At 44.1% G+C, this 21,683-nt stretch overlaps 1 protein-coding gene across 1 annotated transcript in view; it reads left to right on the top strand.

Annotated features, from left to right (window-relative positions):
• Positions 1-21,683, top strand: part of RAVER2 (ribonucleoprotein, PTB binding 2) — a 68,836-nt gene that overhangs the window by 29,156 nt on the left and 17,997 nt on the right. The window contains exons 3-8 of the mRNA XM_089687943.1: positions 2,994-3,463; positions 10,559-10,750; positions 10,839-10,965; positions 11,055-11,125; positions 19,311-19,412; positions 19,498-19,588. Coding sequence (XP_089544069.1) covers positions 2,994-3,463; positions 10,559-10,750; positions 10,839-10,965; positions 11,055-11,125; positions 19,311-19,412; positions 19,498-19,588 — 1,053 coding nt within the window. The remainder of the gene's footprint in view (positions 1-2,993; positions 3,464-10,558; positions 10,751-10,838; positions 10,966-11,054; positions 11,126-19,310; positions 19,413-19,497; positions 19,589-21,683) is intronic.

Raw genomic sequence — 21,683 nt, 5'->3', positions numbered from 1 at the left:
AGGTTCACTTTAACAGTCTCAAACCAGCTTTATGCTGTGAAATGCCTCTATATCTTTAGCTGTGACTGTTATGAACACACCGTTCAGGGTACACAGTCCAGCACAGGGGCGTAATCAAATGATTCACATGTCCTCCTGGGTACACAGTTCAGCACAGGGGCATACCGTGACATTTTCATGCCCTTCTCTGCTCTATTTGAAGGGAAGCTGGGACACGATCTGTAAAAAGGACTTTTACACTATTATGCCGGTTGGTTGTTCAACCCAGAAGAGGACCGCTGTTGGATTGTGGTGGGGTGTGCCTGAAATTAAATGGATATTAAAGTGGTTGTAAATCTCAGACATGAAATATGAGCAAAGTATATCCCTCTATAGTGTGTACTTGTCTCAATCCAGAGCACTAAGTGTCATTTGTTTCTGCTGCCCCAATCCTCTGCTACAGGCAGTCACATCTGACAAGTTTTTCTGACACCAAGAGAAAAATGGTGGCAGGGAGGGCACAGTATGTAATTCACAGACACCCCCCCCCCCCCTCTCTTATCGGCTCATTGACTGTGATTGACAGTAGTGGGAGTCAATGGCTGTGGCGAACTGAACCGGAAGTTCGGCCACCTCCTAAACCCCGTACCCTCCCTCACAACACAGGTCCCAGAAGACTATGGGACAATTAACAAGGCGCAGTAGGAAACCGGCTGTGAAGCCTCAAGGTTTTACTTCCGATTTCCCTTACTTGCAATGCCGGCCCCAGAAACCCGGAGGCTTGTGAAGAACTAGTCCGGACGACCCTGGACTCCTGGACAGGCAAGTGTCTTTATAATCAAACTCAACAGCTACAGTATTTGTAGGTGCTGACTTTAAATTTTTTGGGGGGGAGCTTGGAACTCCCCTTTTAACCACCTCCCTTCCGGCCGTTGTATGTAAACGGCCTGACGGTGGCAGTGCAGGGTCGGGTGGCCGTTTATAAACAGCCTCCCGCCCCCTGTTTGTGCGCGCTCCCTGGGAGCGCACAGCACCGCGATCCGGTGCCCGCTGTGTCCTCCGGACACAGTGAAACACCAATCGTCGTACAGGACCTCTGTGCGGGGTCCCGATCATGTGATCACTGATTGGCCAATCAGTGATCACATGCAGAGTAGTAAGCAAGATGTCACTTGTGACATCATTGCTTACTACGTGTGAAATCTGTGAATGATCCCAGAGGTCCCATGGTACAGGGCTATTCACACCAGCCTTGTACCATGTGACAAGCTGTGACCAATCACAGCTCACACAGTAGTTCTCAATGGCTGCAAAAATGCAGCCAGAGAGGAGGGGAAATGATTGCTTTTACAGCCTTTATGGGTGTAAAAGCAATCGGTGTAAAAAAACAAAATCATCACCCCCCACAAGTAGTACAGTGTCACCATGGTGACACTGTACTGCTAGGGTGACAGTATGTAAAAAAAAAAAAAAATAAAGTAAAAATTTTTAAAAAATTATAATTTTTGGTTATAAACTAATTTGGGTGTTTGTTTTTTTTTTTGTTTTGTTTACTAAAAAGATAACGGAATAAATTTTGGCCAAGATTTATGATGAAATATTATTTAATTGCAAAATTTTATAAGAAACACTTTTTTCTAAATTTTTGGACTTTTTCATTTACATAGCAAAAAAATAAAAATCCCAGTATTGAATAAATACCACCAAAATAAAGGTTTATCTGTCTCAAAAAAAAAAATGCTAAGAAATTCATATGGGTACAGTGTTGCATGACCGCGCAATTGTCATTCAAAGTGTGATATCACTGAAAGCTGAAAATTGGCCTGGACAGGAAGGGGGTAAAAGTTTCCGGACTTGAAGTGGTTAAAATAAAAAGTAAAAATTTTTCAGTGCTTTTAACTGCAGTATTTTACGTTCGTAATAGAGGCTGTTTAAAGACTTCAGTGACATGATCAGTTAGCAACACTGTTATTTGTTTCGTATGTACTCTCCAGCGCCTCAGGATATGCACAGCCAAAAGGGAAGCCAAGGGTACCAGGACAGCGACAACCAAAGGAAATGGTTCAGGGGTGCAGCCCTCCTCAGACGGGGAAATCGGCCACTGGATAGAGAGAAAACAGGTGGCGCACACACCTAGTGCATTATCCAAGGTTTATTGTAGGAGTGAAAGAATAATAAAAACATACTCACAGACGAAGCATGTATCTAAAAAGCATAGAAAAATGACAATGGCCACAACGGCAGGCAAGGTGTTCTCACTGTCAGTGCGGTCAAATTGCTGACGCGTTTCGGGGACGAATCCCTTTCCTCAGAGCTGATGACCAGCCTCTGATGCAGATGAATGGAAAGTAGGAGCCTTGCTGTTGATGCATCATGAGGCATCAACAGCAAGGCTCCTACTTTCCATTCATCATACATCTGCATCAGAGGCTGGTCAGTATCTCTGAAGAAAGGGATTCGTCCCCGAAATGCGTCAGCCATTTGACCGCACTGACAATGAGAACACCTTGCCTGCCGTTGTGGCCATTGTCATTTTTCTATGCTTTTTAGATACATGCTTCGTCTGTGAGTATGTTTTTATTATTCTTTCACTCCTACAATAAACCTTGGAAACACTAGGTGTGTGTGCCACCTTTTTTCTCTCTATCCAGTGTCATTTGTTTGACCAGATATTACAACCTTTGTTGAGATGAATGTTGAGCACGAGCCGGCCATACATGGATCGAAATTCGGAACAAAAATTAGATGTTAAGCTTTCATTTAATTTTCTATCTGAAACCCTTTAAAAAGATTGAGGATTATCCTCACAGTGGGAATACACTATTTATCTTCGTGGTATTTCATGAAGTAATTATATGGGATTACGTTTTATTTTTAGCAGGCAATTTTGTATTAATGGGACAATGGATAGCTTGTGTAGGGAGTTAGTGCCGTGTGATAATGACATTTTCTTGGAGACCTTGGAGCCCATTACCATGCTTTAATGACCACCTGTTTCTCCTCTCTCATACCAGCCTTCATCACTCTGTCAAACGGAGAGCAAGCACAAGATGCTATTAACAGATTCCACAAACACCACCTCCGGGACAAGGAGATTCAGGTCCAGCTGCAGCCGACGGACGCTTTGTTGTGCGTGACCAACCTTCCTCCTTTATTTAGCAAGCAGGAGTTCGAAGAACTGGTACGGGCGTATGGGAACATCGAACGATGTCTCCTTGTCTACAGCGAGCTCACTGGACTGTCCAAGGGCTATGGCTTTGTAGAGTACATGAAGAAAGATTGTGCCTCAAAGGCCCGCCTGGAATTGCTGGGCAAGCAGCTGGAAGAATTTACCCTTTTTGCCCAGTGGGTGGACGTCAATCAGCTGACAGCGGATTTTATTCACTCAAAGTGCCTGTGTGTTGACAAGCTTCCCAAGGACTACAGCAATAGTGATGAGCTGAAGCAAATATTTTCCTCTCTTCACAAGCCCTTGTTCTGCCAGGTACAATTAAACATCTGCTCCACGTTCTCTTATTTAAATGATACTCTACTGTCATGAATAGCTGGAGTGTTGCCGATTATCTACCCTCTCATAAATCAATGGAGAACACGTGAAAACTGATATATGAGAAGGTTGGCAATGGCTTTGGTGCAATTTAATCTGCCTAACCAGTTAAAATGAACCTGTGCTGGAAACATGAAGTACAAAATAAGGTCAGCATTTAGTGGAAAGGACCATAAAGTGCCTTAGTATATTTTTAGTTGATCACCTTTTTTTCCCTGTTTCCCCAAAAGCCAAACTTCTGGGTTTAAATATGCTGGCTTACAGTAGGATAAGCCCAACACTCTGTATGCCACCTCGTACACGTACCTCTTATTTAAGATTTACAGTTTTATTGAGCGCCGGGAGTTCATCTCTTGCTATACTTCCAGTGCTCTGACAGGAGAGATGCTGTCTCACACAGCAGCTACTATGTCCACCTTTCCCCGCCTCTGTCCATCCACAGAAGGCATTGTATTTTGGGAATGGGTTCACATATTACAAAGCGCTCAGTGATTAGGCAAGAGGAGGGTGGGCACAGCAGCTGTGAATGACCTGCAGGAGACCAGAAGGTCCAGCGCAAGAGCATTGGAAGTATACGATAGCTACAGTCAGGTCCATAAATATTGGGACATCGACACAATTCTAAAATTTTTGGCTCTATACACCACCACAATGGATTTGAAATGAAACAAACAAGATGTGCTTTAACTGCAGACTGTCAGCTTTAATTTGAGGGTATTTACATCCAAATCAGGTTATCAGTGTAGGAATTACAACAGTTTGCATATGCGCCTCCCACTTGTTAAGGGACCAAAAGTAATGGGACAATTGGCTTCTCAGCTGTTCCATGGCCAGGTGTGTGTTATGCCCTCATTATCCCAATTACAATGAGCAGATAAAAGGTCCAGAGTTCATTTCGAGTGTGCTATTTGCATTTGGAATCTGTTGCTGTCAACTCTGAAGATGAAATCCAAAGAGCTGTCACTATCAGTGAAGCAAGCCATCATTAGGCTGAAAAAACAAAACAAACCCATCAGAGAGATAGCAAAAACATTAGGCGTGGCCAAAACAACTGTTTGGAACATTCTTAAAAAGAAGGAACGCATCGGTGAGCTCAGCAACACCAAAAGACCCGGAAGACCACGGAAAACAACTGTGGTGGATGACCGAAGAATTCTTTCCCCGGTGAAGAAAACACCCTTCACAACAGTTGGCCAGATCAAGAACACTCTCCAGGAGGTAGGTGTATGTGTGTCAAAGTCAACAATCAAGAGAAGACTTCACCAGAGTGAATACAGAGGGTTCACCACAAGTTGTAAACCATTGGTGAGCCTCAAAAACAGGAAGGCCAGATTAGAGTTTGCCAAACGACATCTAAAAAAGCCTTCACAGTTCTGGAACAACATCCTATGGACAGATGAGACCGAGATCAACTTGTACCAGAGTGATGGGAAGAGAAGAGTATGGAGAAGGAAAGGAACTGCTCATGATCCTAAGCATACCACCTAATCAGTGAAGCATGGTGGTGGTAGTGTCATGGCGTGGGCATGTATGGCTGCCAATGGAACTGGTTCTCTTGTATTTATTGATGATGTGACTGCTGATAAATGCAGCAGGATGAATTCTAAAGTGTTTCGGGAATATTATCTGCTCATATTCAGTCAAATGCTTCAGAACTCATTGGACGCTTCACAGTGCAGATGGACAATGACCCAAAGTATACTGCAAAAGCAACCAAAGAGTTTTTTAAGGGAAAGAAGTGGAATGTTATGCAATGGCCAAGTCAATCACCTGACCTGAATCCGATTGAGCATGCATTTCACTTGCTGAAGACAAAACTGAAGGGAAAATGCCCCAAGAACAAGCAGGAACTGAAGACAGTTGCAGTAGAGGACTGGCAGAGCATCACCAGGGATGAAACCCAGCGTCTGGTGATGTCTATGCGTTCCAGACTTCAGGCTGTAATTGACTGCAAAGGATTTGCAACCAAGTATTAAAAAGTGAAAGTTTGATTTATGATTATTATCCTGTCCCATTATTTTTGGTCCCTTAACAAGTGGGAGACACATATGCAAACTGTTGTAATTCCTACACCGTTCACCTGATTTGGATGTAAATACCCTCAAATTAAAGCTGACAGTCTGCAGTTAAAGCACATCTTGTTCATTTCATTTCAAATCCATTGTGGTGGTGTATAGAGCCAAAAATATTAGAATTGTGTTGATGTCCCAATATTTATGGACCTGACTGTATATTCCTGGTTCTCAGTAAAGATGTAAATAAAAGTCCATGAGGTGGCATACACCTCATTGGACTTAAACCATACTAAGCTGGCATATTTTAGAAAGTGACTATATTCTGTCAGTTTATCTTCAAATTAATTTTAGTTCAAGCAATAGAAGTATCTAAACTTGACTGGGTATCAGCCTCTTGCAGTTTCCTATACAGCAGAGCTCAGAGTGAGAAAGATGCAGAACCAGGAACCAGTCTGCTCATGTACTGACATGGCGCATGCTGCTAGGAGTAAATTGACAGAGTAGAGCTCATCACTGTGCTGCTCATCTTGTCCAGCCATAGTCTAGTGGTGGGCCCTCCAGCTGTTGCCAAACTACAAGTCCCATGAGGCATTGCAAGATTGACAGTTACAAGCATGACTCCCAAAGGCAGAGGCATGATGGGACTTGTAGTTTTGCAACAGCTAGAGGCTGCCAGTTTGACACCGCTGGTCTACATAATCAGAGTCTCTTTCAGCTATGCAGAGGCCCAGTTCCCTACCAAATACTCAGGGACCTCTGCTGCAACTCAAGACTTTGAGGGCAGATTCACCTAATTTCTCATGAATACTGACTGCAGAAAGTAAGTGCCTTTGAGAGGGAATTTGTTAAACGGTGGTTTATACCGACTGTAGATCCACCTGTGGCACACCTTAGCAGAACAACTACTAGACGTGGAGGGGACATGCTTACCTTTAAGGACTCTGACAGGCAGTTCAAATCCCTCTTGAAATCCCAGTTTGCTCTGGCAGTTTCTGCCCACCATCTTGTACTGTCTGTGACCCTAGGCTGTGGTAGAATAGGTTAGATTCCTCAAAAAGGATATCTGCAATGACAGTAGACCCCCCTGAGCATGTGGATCATGTCTATAGCCATGTACTTCAGTTGGGATGACTTGTTACAAGCATTAAAATGTATGCTCCTCATGAGTCTGATGTCCAAACCAGTGCACTAAGCACACTAAGCATGTTGTCACATCATAAGAGGAGTCTCTTGGCCTTCAAAGTACTATTGCCTCTTTGGTCTTACATGTTTGGTGATTGAGGTTGGCTGAATCACACCCTTCTTTCATCTACTTTTGCAGTAGGTGCCCCAAGGCCCTTAGAGCCTGATTTGTCAGACAACTCATAGAGGTTCAAATCAGAGACCAGCTAAGCCCTCTGACAATTGTGTCCACAATTTGGAGACCACTGCTTTAGGACAAATCCCTTGTCTTGGACGCCACTGGCTTGCTTCTTGTCTCCTTAGTGCTACTGCACAGATTAATGCATGTTCTGTAGTCTGCTTGGGTTCCTGCCATCCTTGCACCCCTTTTCCCAGCTCTGAAGCTATGTTCCAACTGGGTCACCATTCTTCCCCCTCCAGGATATCCCCTGTCCTTGGGACATGGTAAACCCTTCTTCATTGTATTTGGTACCCCTTAGCACCCTTCCTCTCTAGAGGGATTCCCTGACCTGCTCAGTGTAGGCATTGTATTCCCTTCCTTCCCTCTGTCCTGCCACAAAACATGACAAGGAAATTGCCTCAGTTTGGATGTGGTTAGAACCATCAGTCTACCTTGCAGCCACAGCCTCCTTTAGCAAGACTAAGTCCTGTTTTGTTTTACCTGGAGATCCTCCTAGAAGACACCCTGCTTCTCGCTCCACCACTGCCGGGTGGATCCGACTAATCCTTTACGAGGGGCCTATACCCTTAACAAAAAGGTTCCTCCCCTTTCCATCAGCCCATTTTACCAGGGCTGTTGGTGTCTCTTGGACTTTTAAACATGAAGCATCTATAGCCCAGATTTGCAAGGCTGCTTCTTAGTCCTATGTTTATACATTTTTCAAGTTCTACCAGGTAGACCTTTATGCCTCAGTTGATGTGAACGTTTGCCTGGAAGGCGTTTTGACCTGTTCTGAGTAAAATAAATCATGTTTTGTATACTCTTTTGTTTTCTTGTGGGCCTGTTGGCAGTTCTGGGTTACTACGTTGTGGCCCACCCTTCGAATTTATTTCTTTAAACCAGTGGTTCTCAACCTTCCTAATGCCGCGACCCTTTAATACAGTTCCTCATGTTGTGGTGACCCCCCAACCATAAAATTATTTACCCAGTAATTATAATTCATGAGTGTCGTTTTACCTCCAATACTGCTGCTTTCAACACAGTAGCTGCTTTCAACACAGTAGCTGCTTTCAACAGAGTAGCTGCTTTCAACAGAGTAGCTGCTTTCAACAGAGTAGCTGCTTTCAACAGAGTAGCTGCTTTCAACAGAGTAGCTGCTTTCAACAGAGTAGCTGCTTTCAACAGAGTAGCTGCTTTCTACACAGTAGCTGCTTTCAACAGAGTAGCTGCTTTCTACACAGTAGCTGCTCTTTACACATCGGAAATATGTGTTTTCTGATGGTCTTAGGGGACCCCTGTGAAGGGTCGTTCGACCCCCAGGTTGAGAACCACTGCTTTAAACGTTCCCTGGTCTATGATCACAAGTTATGTATTGTATGGTTATGATGAGAGGAATTTTTACCCAACTATAAAAACCTCATCATGGAGTAAAGTACAAGATACAGGTCCCTCCCCTTTGATTACTCCTTATTGCTTGCCAAAAAACTGGAACCTCGCGGAGTGGGCGGGGTTTTATGGGTGCACTCCAGCAGCAGCTCTAGCAAAGGTTTTTGCCAGTGTCCAGTCACCTAAAGGTAGCAGCAAATAAGCCATGGTCAGTGAAGACCAGATTTGTACCCTGTACTGTTCTCCAACATGAGGAATTTACCAGCAAATCAAAATTTTCTATTTTTCTGTACTTTGCTGAAAATATTGTTTGCCTAAAATAAAAATGAATTCCAACACCACATCGAAGTGCTGGTAAGCTGTTTTAGGATACTTTTTTTGTTTTTAAGCTACTTTGCAAGCATTTGGAGCTGAGTATATTGTATATAATTCTAGCTGTGTATAGTTTCATCGACCTTCTCCTCTCAGAATCTTATATTCCTATAGTGAATCAACTAGAGGGCACGTAGTGCAGTATTTCTCTGCCTATGTCTCTTTTGTATACGGTTAGGAATATGTGACCATTGCTGGTCAGTCCATTAGGTCATTTGAAAAGAGACAAGTGGAGCGACCTGTGCCCTCTACAACTCCAGTCGGCAATAAAGAACTAGTGAAGGATCAAACCCTGCTTTCTAATCATGTATCTTAAAGTAGAATTCTAACTAAAGCTTAACTAATCTAAAAAAAAAACGCTCTCTCCCCATCGAATCACCTACACTAATCTGTGCAAAAAAGATGCCTTTTTTTATCCCACATCAGTCTCTTGATCCCGTGTCAGCCAGCGGCGGTTGCAGTTGAGCGGAGGGACCACCAGCAACAGCTGCACCATGGTAGCCTCTGGGTGACGTCATTACCCCTGGCTTTCCCAGCCATTGTCGGGTGCTCTCTCCACTCCCCTGCAGCCGCCACCGTTGGCTGACATATAGGATGACGGCCAGAGTGGGCTAAAAATAGGTCAGTATATAAGTATTTACACCGTTTTAGTTAGTATCTGTGTTGGGAGGAGGTGGAGGGAGCATTTTTAGAACTAGGTGTGCTGGAATTCTGCTTTAGGCTAGGTTCACATCTGTGCTGGTGGTGCCGTGCAGATTCGCACGAAAATCCACCCGCACCGAAGAATGCGGACCCGCGGGCGGGTGCCATTAGTTCAAAGTCCTTGGGGTCATTCTGGACTCTAACCTCTCCTTCCAACCTCATGTCAAATCACTGACAAACACATGCAGGCTCCACCTCCGCAATATCGCCAAAATACGCACCTTCCTTACCCCAGACACCGCTAAACTACTTGTGCACTCCCTGATTATCTCACGCCTTGACTACTGCAACTCCCTCCTCACCGGCCTACCCCAGTGCAAACTCTCCCCGCTTCAGACCAACCTGAACTCAGCTGCCAGACTCATCCACCTCACCAGCCGCTCCACCTCTGCCACCCCCCTCTGCCTCTCCCTCCACTGGCTCCCTATCGCCCAACGCATCAAATTCAAACTACTCACTCTGACCTACAAAGCCATTCACAACACTGCCCCTAACTACCTCACCGACCTGATTCCCAAGTACCACCCTACCCGTACCCTTCGCTCTTCACAGGACCTCCTTCTATCTTGCTCCCTGGTCTCCTCCTCACACGCACGTCTGCAAGACTTCTCCAGGTCCTCCCCCATCCTCTGGAACTCACTACCCCAATCCATCAGACTGTCACCTTCCCTCCTCACCTTCAGGCGCTCCCTGAAAACCCACCTCTTCAGGGAAGCCTACCCCACCCTCACCTAACTGCTGCTCTCCTTCATTCCTCCTACCACTCCATCCCCCACAGCCACTTCCTCCTGTACCACTACCCCCTCCCTCCCAGATTGTAAGCTCGAAAGAGTAGGGCCCTCTTACCCTCGTGTGCTGTTCGTAGCTGCTGTAATGTTTCATGTATTGTCCCCCCCTCTATTGTACAGCGCTGAGCAAACCCTTTGGCGCTATATAAACTCAATGTAATGTAATGTAATGTAATGGCACGCCGCCTGTACTGGAAAATGCAACCGTACTGAGAACCGAGGTTCCCGTGCGGGCTGCGTCTTCAGAAGTGCAGGGACGACTTCTCTGCGTGGCATGGGAGTCCATTCAAATGAATGGGCACGTGCCCATGCAAAACGTGGCCTGGGGTAAAACCTGGAAGCTGATTTGTTTCTATGCAGGGGGTTAAAGTTGATTGGATATGTGTTGTGATTGTTTGTTTATTTTTTGTTTTTGTTTTTTCCCCAGCTGGCAGAGGATGAAGATGGTTATTCTGGTGGTTTTGCGGTGGTCGAATATGAATCTGCAAGGCAGGCAGAAGAGATGAAAGACTGCATGGATGGAATTAGTGTGAAAGGAAGCAGAATCCAGGTGTCTTACTGTGCGCCAGGTTCCCCGGGCCGGAGCATGCTAGCCACCCTCATGGCAGCGCAGGGCATGGTAAAATGTCACCAGACATATGTTGGCCTTTTCTTTTTCTTTTGGTGCCCCTTCTGAGTTCTTTTACTGAATGCCATCTTGTGTTTAGCTGCAGAACAATAGGAAAGGGTTGCTCCCAGAGCCCAACCCAATGCAAATCATGCAGAGCTTCAATAATCCGGCAATGCTACAGATGCTGTTTCAGCCACCGCACCGTGGAAGGTCAGGAAAGCACGGTGAGCTTTCTTTACGAAAGTCCTTTTGGGTCTGGGCAAGTTAGATTAACCTTTCTGATTGGTTGTGTTGGTCTCTCTCTGTTTAATAGGGTCTTCTGGACGGCCGCACTTTAATGCAACAGTCAACCAAGCTTTGTTACAGCTCCACAAACTCAATCAGGTGAGGCTTTGTGTTTAATGTAAACCTTGCAAAGACATTCCGAGATTGCGTGAATAAATTCCAGAGGTGTCACAATATACGGCAATCATCATTTTTAAAAAAAATCAATAACAATGTTATCCTTAATCAGTCACTAAGCTCCAGGCAAGTTACTTTGTCGCAGCTAAGGTAAGCAGGTTCTCAGTTTCCTCTCCCCAAGGCATCAGACTGCGGCGTTGTATCTTTGTACGAAGTCACATGGTGAAAGGCTGCGGCACGGTGGCTCCTACATTCCTCCTTCACATTAGATACTAAGACTGCTTTGGCACACTGAATTCACTTCTTGCATCACATTGTTGTCACTGAACTAAGTGCCTAGCCATTCCCAACGTGGTTTTGTTGTACCTTGCACTGGCGCTCCTTAGCCATAAATCACAAAGGGTTATCACCAGTCCTCTCCCACTGTTGCAGCCACTCTGAGCAAAGCAAGTTTATTTGTTTTTTTTTTTTATAGACAGGGATTATTATTATTATACAGGATTTATATCGCGCCAACAGTTTGCTTAGTGCTTTACAATATAACGGGAGACAATACAGCAACAATACAGTTCAATACAAGAGGGATAGGAGGGCCCTGATCCTGGGAGCTTACAATCTAAGAGGGAGGGGCACAAAAGGCAATAACTGTGGGGGATGGAGTGGTTGGAAGAGTAGACGATTCCAGTATTAGCTGAGGGCAGGATAGGCTTCCCTGAAGAGATAGGTTTTCAAAGATCGCCTAAAAGTGAGCAGAGTAGGCAATAGTCTGATAAATTGGGGTAGAGAGTTCCAGAGGATGGGGGAAGCTCTGGAGACGAGCATTGGAGGAGGAGACAAGGGAGCTAGAGAGTAGGAGGTCTTGCGAGGAGCGGAGAGTACGGTTTGGGGTGTATTGGGATGTAAAGAATGTATTCTCTCAAACAACACTTGCAGCTTTTTCCAGACCAGTTGACACTTAGGGGGGAGATTTGCTAAAACTTCAACACTCAGAATCCGGCTGCAGCTGTTCATGGTAGCCAATCAGCGTCTAACTCAGGGGTGGGCAAACTTTTTGACTTGAGGGCCGCAATGGGTTCATATATTGGACCCGGGGGCCGGACCAAGAGTAGATGAATGATGTGTATGTGTGAATTAATATAAATTAAATTAAAATTTGTAACATTAAATGTTTAGATTAATTTAAGGTAGAAAAGCATAAAAAGAGTTATTTTACAAAACTTTTATGCCCCCCACTAGCTGCTGGCCGGCCCAGCCACTACCATGCCATCCATAGTAAGTATAGTAATATTCCCCCATAGTAAGCATAGTAATTCATCCCCCATATAGTAATTCATCCCCCATATAGTAATTCATCCCCCATATAGTAATTCATTCCCCATATAGTAATTCATTCCCCATATAGTAATTCATTCCCCATATAGTAATTCATTCCCCATATAGTAATTCATTCCCCATATAGTAATTCATTCCCCATATAGTAATTCATTCCCCATATTAATTCATCCCCCATATAGTAATTCATCCCCCATATTAATTCATTCCTCATATAGTAATTCATCCCCCATATAGTAATTCATCCCCCATATAGTAATTCATCCCCCATATAGTAATTCATCCCCCATAGTAATTCATCCCCCATATAGTAATTCAACCCCCATATAGTAATTCAACCCCCATATAGTAATTCATTCCCCATATAGTAATTCATTCCCCATATAGTAATTCATCCCTCATATAGTATTTCATCCCCCATAGTACTATTCCCCCCCCAAGTAGTAAGCCAAGTCCCCCCTGTGTCAATTTACTTACCTTTGCTCCGCGCGTTCCTCTCGCCGTGTTCCCGCGCCGTTCCGGTCTTCAGGGCGGACTGTGAGAGGAGCCTAGCTCCCCTCACGTTCGTCATGCTGCCCCGCCTACACACATCCTGACAGCCAATGTTTGCCTGCCCTGGCTGTTTTTTTTTTTTTATCACGCTCCGCGGGCCGGATTAAAAGGTCCGCCGGGCCATATACGGCCCGCGGGCCATAGTTTGCCCATTGCTGGTCTAACTTCAGCTTGTTCAATGAAGCTTGGACAAAAAAAAAAAACTAGAAGTGGATTGGTTTCTGTGCAGAGCGGCACCAGATTTTGCACTCTCCAGTTTTAGTCAATCTCCCCCTTAGGCCGGCCATACATGGGTCGCAATTCGACCGATTTTTTTTTTTTGTCCAAAAAGACCTAAGAATAAACGGCCAATTTTCGCTCTGTTAGTGGGTCGATGGCACTGGCCAATTTTCGTGGTTCCTCCCCTTCAGGCATGTTGGAAAATTCATGAAAAATTACCAATTTTAGACTACAATGATGGTCAAATCATACGATCGTTTTTCCGAAAAGAATATGCGCATGAGCCGTGACCTGGAAGGTACAGACATTTCGCCTGTTTTATGGGGTGAACTTTATGACTTGGTCGGCCGATTTTCGAAATCATTGATGGCACATCGGATTACCGAGCGAACGACGGTTTCGCTTTTCGGACGAAAAATCGTTCGGAATTGAACCATGCATGGCTTGCATTAGAGTGGAAGTAAAGTTTTAAAACTAAAAGTTGTCGGCAGGTAGGGTCTTTTGGTAGAAGAGAATTTCAGTCTTTTGTGTCGAAAATAACTTTTACTTACCTCCTAGTTTATTTTTAATTTCGATCTTTTTTGGGGGTTTTTTAAAATAATTTTTTTTGTGTTTTTATCTACACGCTGACTGTAGTACGTGTTCATTCCTGGCATCTGTAAGATGCCAGAAATGGAGCTTGGAAGTACCAATGCGCATACGTGGGAGTTGCATCATCAATGCCTGCCCAATGGATCCCAAAATGAGAGGATAATAGCATGGCATCGGCAGGGACAGAATGGATGCAGGACACAGTCAGAGGGAACTGTCCTAATGTGCAGGTATTTGCACAGCATGACAAATGCAGGCTGCACCCCCCCCTCCATGATTTAATTCCTCTTTAGGTGCCCGTTGACACCATTCCCGCATCAGAATCACACAGGAAAGCACAGCACTTATGCGATCTGCAGCGGTTGTCAGTAAAAAGTGAACGACGCCTCAAACGCAGGTTGCAAAGAGTGCGTTGGCCCGCTCCAGGTTGTATGATACTTTTGTACCATGCAATCCATTTACAGTGCGTTTTTAAAAAGTAGTGCATGCACGACTTTTGGCACAGTGCGCTCTTTAGCCCATTCAAAATGATTGGGCTTGAAATCGCACCATACAGAACCACATGCAAATCACACAAACGCACAGCACGTACAGTATATTCTGGAGACCTGGTACCTGTTCTGTGCAACAGGGTGACCGCTCTTCTCAACATCTTGTAGTCTAAGAATGGACCAAAACCATCATTGCAAACTGATCTGTTGGCACGTTTACTAGAACTAGGGAGCTTTCAGTTCACCTGCTTCTGCTCAGGTACTTCTACTGATGGGCGCCTCTTTTCCACACAGCGGAACAGATGGATTTCTTCTCACAGCAGGCATTCTGAAGATAAATAATTCTATCGCATCACTATGATTGAAAATGAGCTTGGTGTTAAGGATGAGATGCTGTTAAGGAAAACTAAAGAAAATGTATGCAAATTCCCTTTTACATCCTTTTTTAACCACTTCCGCGCCACCCTATAGCAGAAATACTGCTACAGGGCAGTACGGCTGTGCAAAATCACATGTGTATATATACGTGATTTTGCATTTCCAGGCAGGGGACGTGCACGCACCCTACCCTCGCTGCCATTTGCGGCCTCGGCTGTTAATCACCAGGTGATTCCCCGCCGGTACCCGGCGATCGAGTATCGGTGACTGGGGAGAGACCTGTGTATAAACAACACAGATCTCTCCCCTGTCAGCTCCTGCACACTGCTTTGTATTGCTCTGCATAGCAGAGCAATACAAAGCATCGTGCTTACTATGTAAAGCGCACACTGTAAAACAGCACACAGTTAACCCTTGGATCACCCCAGATGTTAACCCCTTCCTGCCCATTGTCATTAGTACAGTGTCAGTGCTTTTTATTATTTATTATAGGTACTTCTATAGTGCTGTCAATTTACGCAGAGCTTTACATATATATTGTACATTCACATCAGTCCCTAACCTAAGGTCCCTCACTCACATTCATACATACTAGGGCCAATTTAGACAGGAGCCAATTCACCTACCAGCATGTCTTTGGAGTGTGAGAGAAGACCGGAGTACCCGGAGGAAACCCACGCAGGCACAGGGAGAACATGCAAACTCCAGGCAGGTGGTGCCGTGGCTGGGATTCGAACCAATGACCCCAGTACTGCCAGGCGGAGGTGCTAACCATTTTGCCACATTGCTGCCCAGCACTGATCACTGAAATCAGTTCCCCCCAGTGTTAGAATGCCTGCCGCAGTCCCGCTGTAAGTCGCTGATCGCCACCATTACTAGTAAAAACAAATTCCAGTATAAATATCGTTTGTAAGCGCTATAACTTTCATGTAAAACAATCAATTTACACATATTGGGAATTTTTATTTTCTTTAGCAGACATATATAGCAGAATACATATTGGCCAAAATTTATGACAAAATTAGATTTTTTTTTTTTTTTTTTTTTTTTTTTTAATTCTACATTTTTACTGGACGTGTAATGGCAAAAAGGAAACTAGGGTTTCTTTTTTTGGTTTTTTGGTTTTTTTTTTTAATTGTCGGTCTTTTTTTGTTTATAGTGCAAAAAATTAAAAAAACCGCAAAGGCGATCAAATACCACCGAAAGAAAGCTCTATTTGTGGGAAAAAAAGACGTAAATTTAATTTGCCAGTTAAAGCAACACAGCGCCGTATTGCAAAAAATGGCCTGGTCAGGAAGGGAGTTAAATCCTCTGGGAGGGCAAGTGGTTAATTTAACCTAAGCACATAGAAACACAGAAACAGGAATCCTCAAAAAAAAAAAAAAAAAAAACTTGACACTAATTTCTATCGAGAAAAGGAAGAACTGGGGAGGGGAAACGAAACAGGGGAGGTGGACGAGAGAATACAATTATATTTTTTTGTATTTTTGTCATTTCTTGGTGTCATGTTCGAATAACATGTGAGAGGCATTACGTCCAGCTGCCTTGTGCTGTCAGCGGTTTCAGAAATGCCTGGCACAAAGTGTCTTTTCTGCTAATGGGTTGATCACAAGCAGTTCAGAGTATAAGAAGTTGAGAGGATAAAAAGATAAAACTGTTCATTCTGTCTGCATAAATAGGACCCTCTCAGAGTTCTTGTGTCACTTGGTTGGTGGATTATTTCGTTATCTTCACGGAATGGGACTGACCTGAATATTTTAATTGAATTATGCTAAACACTTTTTTTTTTTTTATTATTATTATTTTTATTATTTTCTTTTTTTTTCTTTAGTATAGGTTGGCTTTGAAAAGGATGTCTGGTACACACGATGAAAAAATTAAACAAAAACTCCTGCTTTTGGAGTGATCGTCCAATAATCTGATTGTTGGCAAACGGCTTTCGAGAGCCGATCATGAGAGTTCATGCAAAATTATCCAAAAACGATTTTCGTTTAATCATTACAGTACTTGTCCATAAAAAAAAAATCAAGTGACCAAGACCGCGCATGGTCAGAAATGAGAATACATTACGGTACAATACCTTACATCATTGCTGGAAGTTGTATTCTCTTTTTTTATGAGAATTTTCGTAACTATTAACCAATTTGTTTTCGATATGAGATTAGCATGCAAAAAAAAGTAGTAGTAAAAAACAGACTATCGTTCGTCCGATATTCTCATCATGTGTGCGTAGCTTTAGACCATTTCCCTATCTTATGTTGAAACAAACATCAGGTTTGTATTGCTATCTGTGTGCCTGTTGGGAAAGTTCTATTACAAAAGTGTTTCTTCAATTTTTTTACAAAGGTATACAGCACACAACGGTGTAAACAATTGAAGTGAAATTGAGTGTGACCAATAATAGGAGGATGCGTGTTTCCAGTGGTGTATTTTGGTTTTGTGCTGCCCTAGGTAACAAGAAAATTGGAGCCCCCCCACCCTGGCGGAGAGAGCGTGGCACCCCAACCACCACCCCTCCCCCCTGGAAGGGGGCCTGACATTGACCAACAACATCCCTGCCCCCCCCCCCCCCCAACTAACATACAACCCACCCCCCTACCTGGAAAGAGAGACACCTTCACAGCTCTGGATATCCCTGAGAACAAGAGATTGGCTCTGTATACACTAGCAAGCAGTCTCTCTCAGATCCCACCTGGTGTGTGTGGTGCATGTGTCCATTTTTCTGGGGAGCAGTGCTGCCCCCTTGAAAAATGCTGCCCTAGGCAAATGCCTTGTTTGCCTTGTGGTAAATATGCCCCTGGGTGTGTCGGAGGGACAACCCCTCAGCCCCCTCAGCCGGTGTGGGGTCTGCACCTCTGAGTCAATGAATGCAACTTGCAGGCCGGAAGGAAGGAAATGGACACAGTGCCCTTCATCAGCCCAATGTACATGGGGTGAAAGACGGCCGAGAAGGGGAAAAGAAAACAGCAGAAGAAGAGGGAATGGATGGGGAAAGGGGCCTGACATTGACCAACAACATCCCTGCCCCCCCTTACTAACATACAACCCACCCCCCTACCTGGAGAAAGAGAGACACCTTCACAGCTCCGGATATCCCTGAGAACAAGAGATTGGCTCTGTATACACCAGCAAGCAGCCTCTCTCAGATCCCAATTGGTGTGTGTGGTGCATGTGTCCATTTTTCTGGGGAGCAGTGCTGCCCCCTTGAAAAATGCCGCCCTAGGCAAATGCCTTGTTTGCCTTGTGGTAAATATGCCCCTGGGTGTGTCAGAGGGACAACCCCTCAGGCCCCTCAGCCTGTGTGGGGTCTGCACCTTTGGGTCAATGAATGCAACTCGCAGGCCGGAGGGAAGGAAATGGACACAGTGCCCTTCATCAGCCCAATGTACATGGGGTGACAGACGGCCGAGAAGGGGAAAAGAAAACAGAAGAAGAAGAGGGAATTGATGGGGAAGGGAGGGGTAGAATATCCGATAGGGTCAGGGGCGGACTGACAACTCATGGTGATCCCGGGCAATAGGGGATCATGGGGCCCTTGTGTCCTCGCCCACACTCAAAAAAGCCAATGAAAGGTACCAGGGGGATCTCATGGGGCCCCCAACTGACCCCGGGCCCTCGGCAGTGCCCGAGTGCTCGAATGGTCAGTCCGCCCCTGCATAGGGTATAACCACACTGGTGGGCAAGTTAATCTTCTCTGTTAGTCCTGGTGAGAATTGTCACTGGGGCACAAAATAAGATCAAATCCAAAGCTTTGAGTTGTCATCAGAACTGGAAGAATGCAAATCTTCTGATGTAGACGCATGTTTAGTGACGGCTGACTAAAGATCTTCTCCACTTTCTGTTGTATCTACAGGACAAGTAACGATGATTTCCCCATTTGCACAGAAGACAAAAAACACTCCTTACTCTGTCTTAAATCTAAAAAACCAAAAATAAAGTTTTAGCTTTAGACATTATATTGCCTGTGTAGGATTGTCGGCACTGTAAAAAATAAAAATTTGACCTGATCCAAAGCTGAGATTCCAATTTTGTGTAGTTAATTTGACCTGATCCAAAGCTGAGATTCCAATTTTGTGTAGTTACAAATTCGACCTGATCCTAAGCTGAGATTCCAATGTTGTGTAGTTAATGGAAAGTTCTATGTGGTATGCAACCATGTTTTATATTGTACCCTAAATATCGCAAACATGAAATCTGGTACAAAAGGTGGACGTGGCCTTTAAATGGTTGGATTCTTCTTCACTTTCCACTTACAAAGTGTACTCTAGTGTTCCTGATACCCTTTATAACTACCATATTTGTTGCGCACGCTTGGTATGTAGTCACTGCACATTCTGGGGTAGATTTACCACAACTGGTGCAGCTGTGCATAGCAACCAATCAGCTTTCATCTTCAGCTTGCTCAGTTCAGCTTTGGCAATAAAACCTGGAAGCGGATTGGTTTCAATGAAGAGTTGCACCAGATTTTGCACCATGCAGTTTTAGTAAATCACCCCCCCTCCCCCCTTCCTCTTTGTGTCTACTATGTCTGACGAAATGTGGCGAGGGTGGGGGAGTAGAGAGAAGTGTTTTATAAATCCACTGTCTGCTGTTCCCCTCCACAGAAACCGGGTGTCGCAGGTAACCTCCTTCTTCAGAACTACTCCCATTTACAGATGGCTCAACAGCAGCTGCTCCAGCTGAAAAGTGCACAGTCTAATAACAGTGTAAGTACATGCATGTGCATGCTCACGTGTGTCTTCCTTCCTGTCTGTAATGATATGAATTATCACCTGTTCTCATTGGTGCTAGAAACCCGGCCTGCTGGGAGAAGCTCCGGTCTCCATCTTACAGTCCACCATGGGGACGGCGCAGACGGGATCAGTGGAGGCCCCACAAAAAAGTAATACTGGTTTTCATAGTTTGTTAGCAGTGGTAGCTGTACAAGTGTGCAGTAGCATATGACTTGTAGTTGCATGAAGAAGAGCTTGACATTTTAATGCAGGCCTGTTATACTTGTAATCTCAGCTTCCTACTGTGTACAAATATGGGTTGGGTTCCATTATGTGCACAGAGCATGAAACCAATATAAACCCATTAGAACCTTGTGAATGTAAGTAACCCAGGAATAATTGTGCAGAGAGCGCAGTCACTTAGTGTTTTTTTCAAGTTTATATAGAGCGGTCACGTGACTATATCTCCAATTATCACTGTCCGATAGTGGAGCAGCATGTGACATATCTTGCATAAGTCCTTGCAGGGAGTCCCTCCCTTTTTTATGGGTATCCTCCTATCCAACCTCTCTTCAAGGAAGCCTATCCTGTCCTCCGCTAATAATGGAATCTTCTATTCCTACTACCAGTCCATCCCCCACAGTTACTACTTTTTGTACCACTAGCCCCTCCCTCTTAGATTGTAAGCTCCCAGGATCAGGGCCCTCCTAACCCTCTTGTATTGAACTGTATTGTTGCTGTATTGTCTCCCGTTATATTGTAAAGCGCTGAGCAAACTGTTGGTGCCATATAAATACTGTATAATAGAGCCGATCTGTGCTCTTGCATCACGTTTAGACAAAAGGAGGAGCTGCTGTCCATTAACCATTTGCCGCCCGCCCTATGGCCGAATGGCAGCCGGCAAATGTCATCAGCGTTCTGGGTGGACGCCATATGGCGTCCTCCCGCACATGCGCAGATCGCGCTCCTCCAGAGCTGCTCAGCGGCGCGATCTGTCGCCGGCCGTGTACCTCGGACACGGCCGTTGACACATCTGAGTATCTGCCCCGTTGCTGTTACCATGTGACTTGCTGTGACCAATCACAGCAGGTCACATGAAAGTTGTATACAATGGATGGCTTCATTCATGCCATCCATTGTATACTAGTGTCTAGCTGTGAATGGTCACAGCTAATCACATGCACATGTCATGTGTTTAGCTGTGGCCAAATCATAGGCTAAGCACAAAAAAACCCTGAATGAATCGATGTCATTCAGGTAAATGCTTGCTTATAGCAAAGTAATTCTTTGCTATAAGCAAATTGTGTAAAAAAAAAAAAAAAAAAATACTGATCACTTCCCCAAAGTAGTACAATGTTACTATGGTAACATTGTACTACTTTGGCCATAGTGAAATATGAAAAAAAAATCTTAAAAAAAAGAAAAAAAAATTAATAAATAATAAAAAAAATATATATATTTTTTTTTTCATACTGTCACCAGTCAGTGTCCCTGATCACCGCCATGCCATTTATATGATGACGCTGTACTGCACTGGTGACAATATGTAAAAAAAAAAATAGTGAAACTAATTTTTTTTCATTTTCCGAAAAATTATGACAAAATAAATACAACTTCAAAAAATTTGCCATGCCTTTTATGAAGTATGTTGGACTGTCTACTCTGCAAAAAGGGGTCATTTGGGGGATATCTGTACTGTTCTGACATTCTTGGACCTCAAGATATTAGATTGGCTGTCAGTACTTCAGGATTGATCAATATTCAGATCTATACCATAGTTTGTGAACTCTATAACTTTCCTACAAACTAAATAATACATCCTAATTTGGGTTATTTTCACCAAAGACATGTAGCAGAATACATCTCGGCCTAAATTTATGAAGAACAATTATTTATTTGCAAACTTTTATAACAGAAACAAAGAAAAACGTGTGTTTTTTTTCAAAATGTTTGGTATTTTTTTGTTAATTTAGCAAAGAATAAAAACCCCAGCGGCGATTAAATACCCCCAAAAGAAAGCTCTATTTGTGTGAAGAAAATTATAAAATTTTAGTTTGGGTACAATGTTGTATGACCGCGCAATTGTCATTCAAAGTGTGAGAGCGCTGAAACCTGAAAACTGGCCTGGGCAGGAAGGTGTAAAATTGCCCGATATTGAATTGGTTTAACTTGGTGGAGTTGCCCTGCAGAGCAAAAGAGTGTTGCATGGGGTGGGGGCCACCATCATTCACTGTGCTGGAGCTGGCTTGCAAGCAGATGTATAAC

This window comes from Staurois parvus, unplaced genomic scaffold, assembly GCF_062004578.1.
Source record: "Staurois parvus isolate SC_StPar_1 unplaced genomic scaffold, SC_StPar_1.0 ptg000441l, whole genome shotgun sequence".
Classification (NCBI taxonomy): Eukaryota; Metazoa; Chordata; class Amphibia; order Anura; family Ranidae; genus Staurois; species Staurois parvus.
The sequence above is the reverse complement of the archived record's forward strand: the minus strand, read 5'-3'. Positions and strand labels throughout refer to the sequence as shown.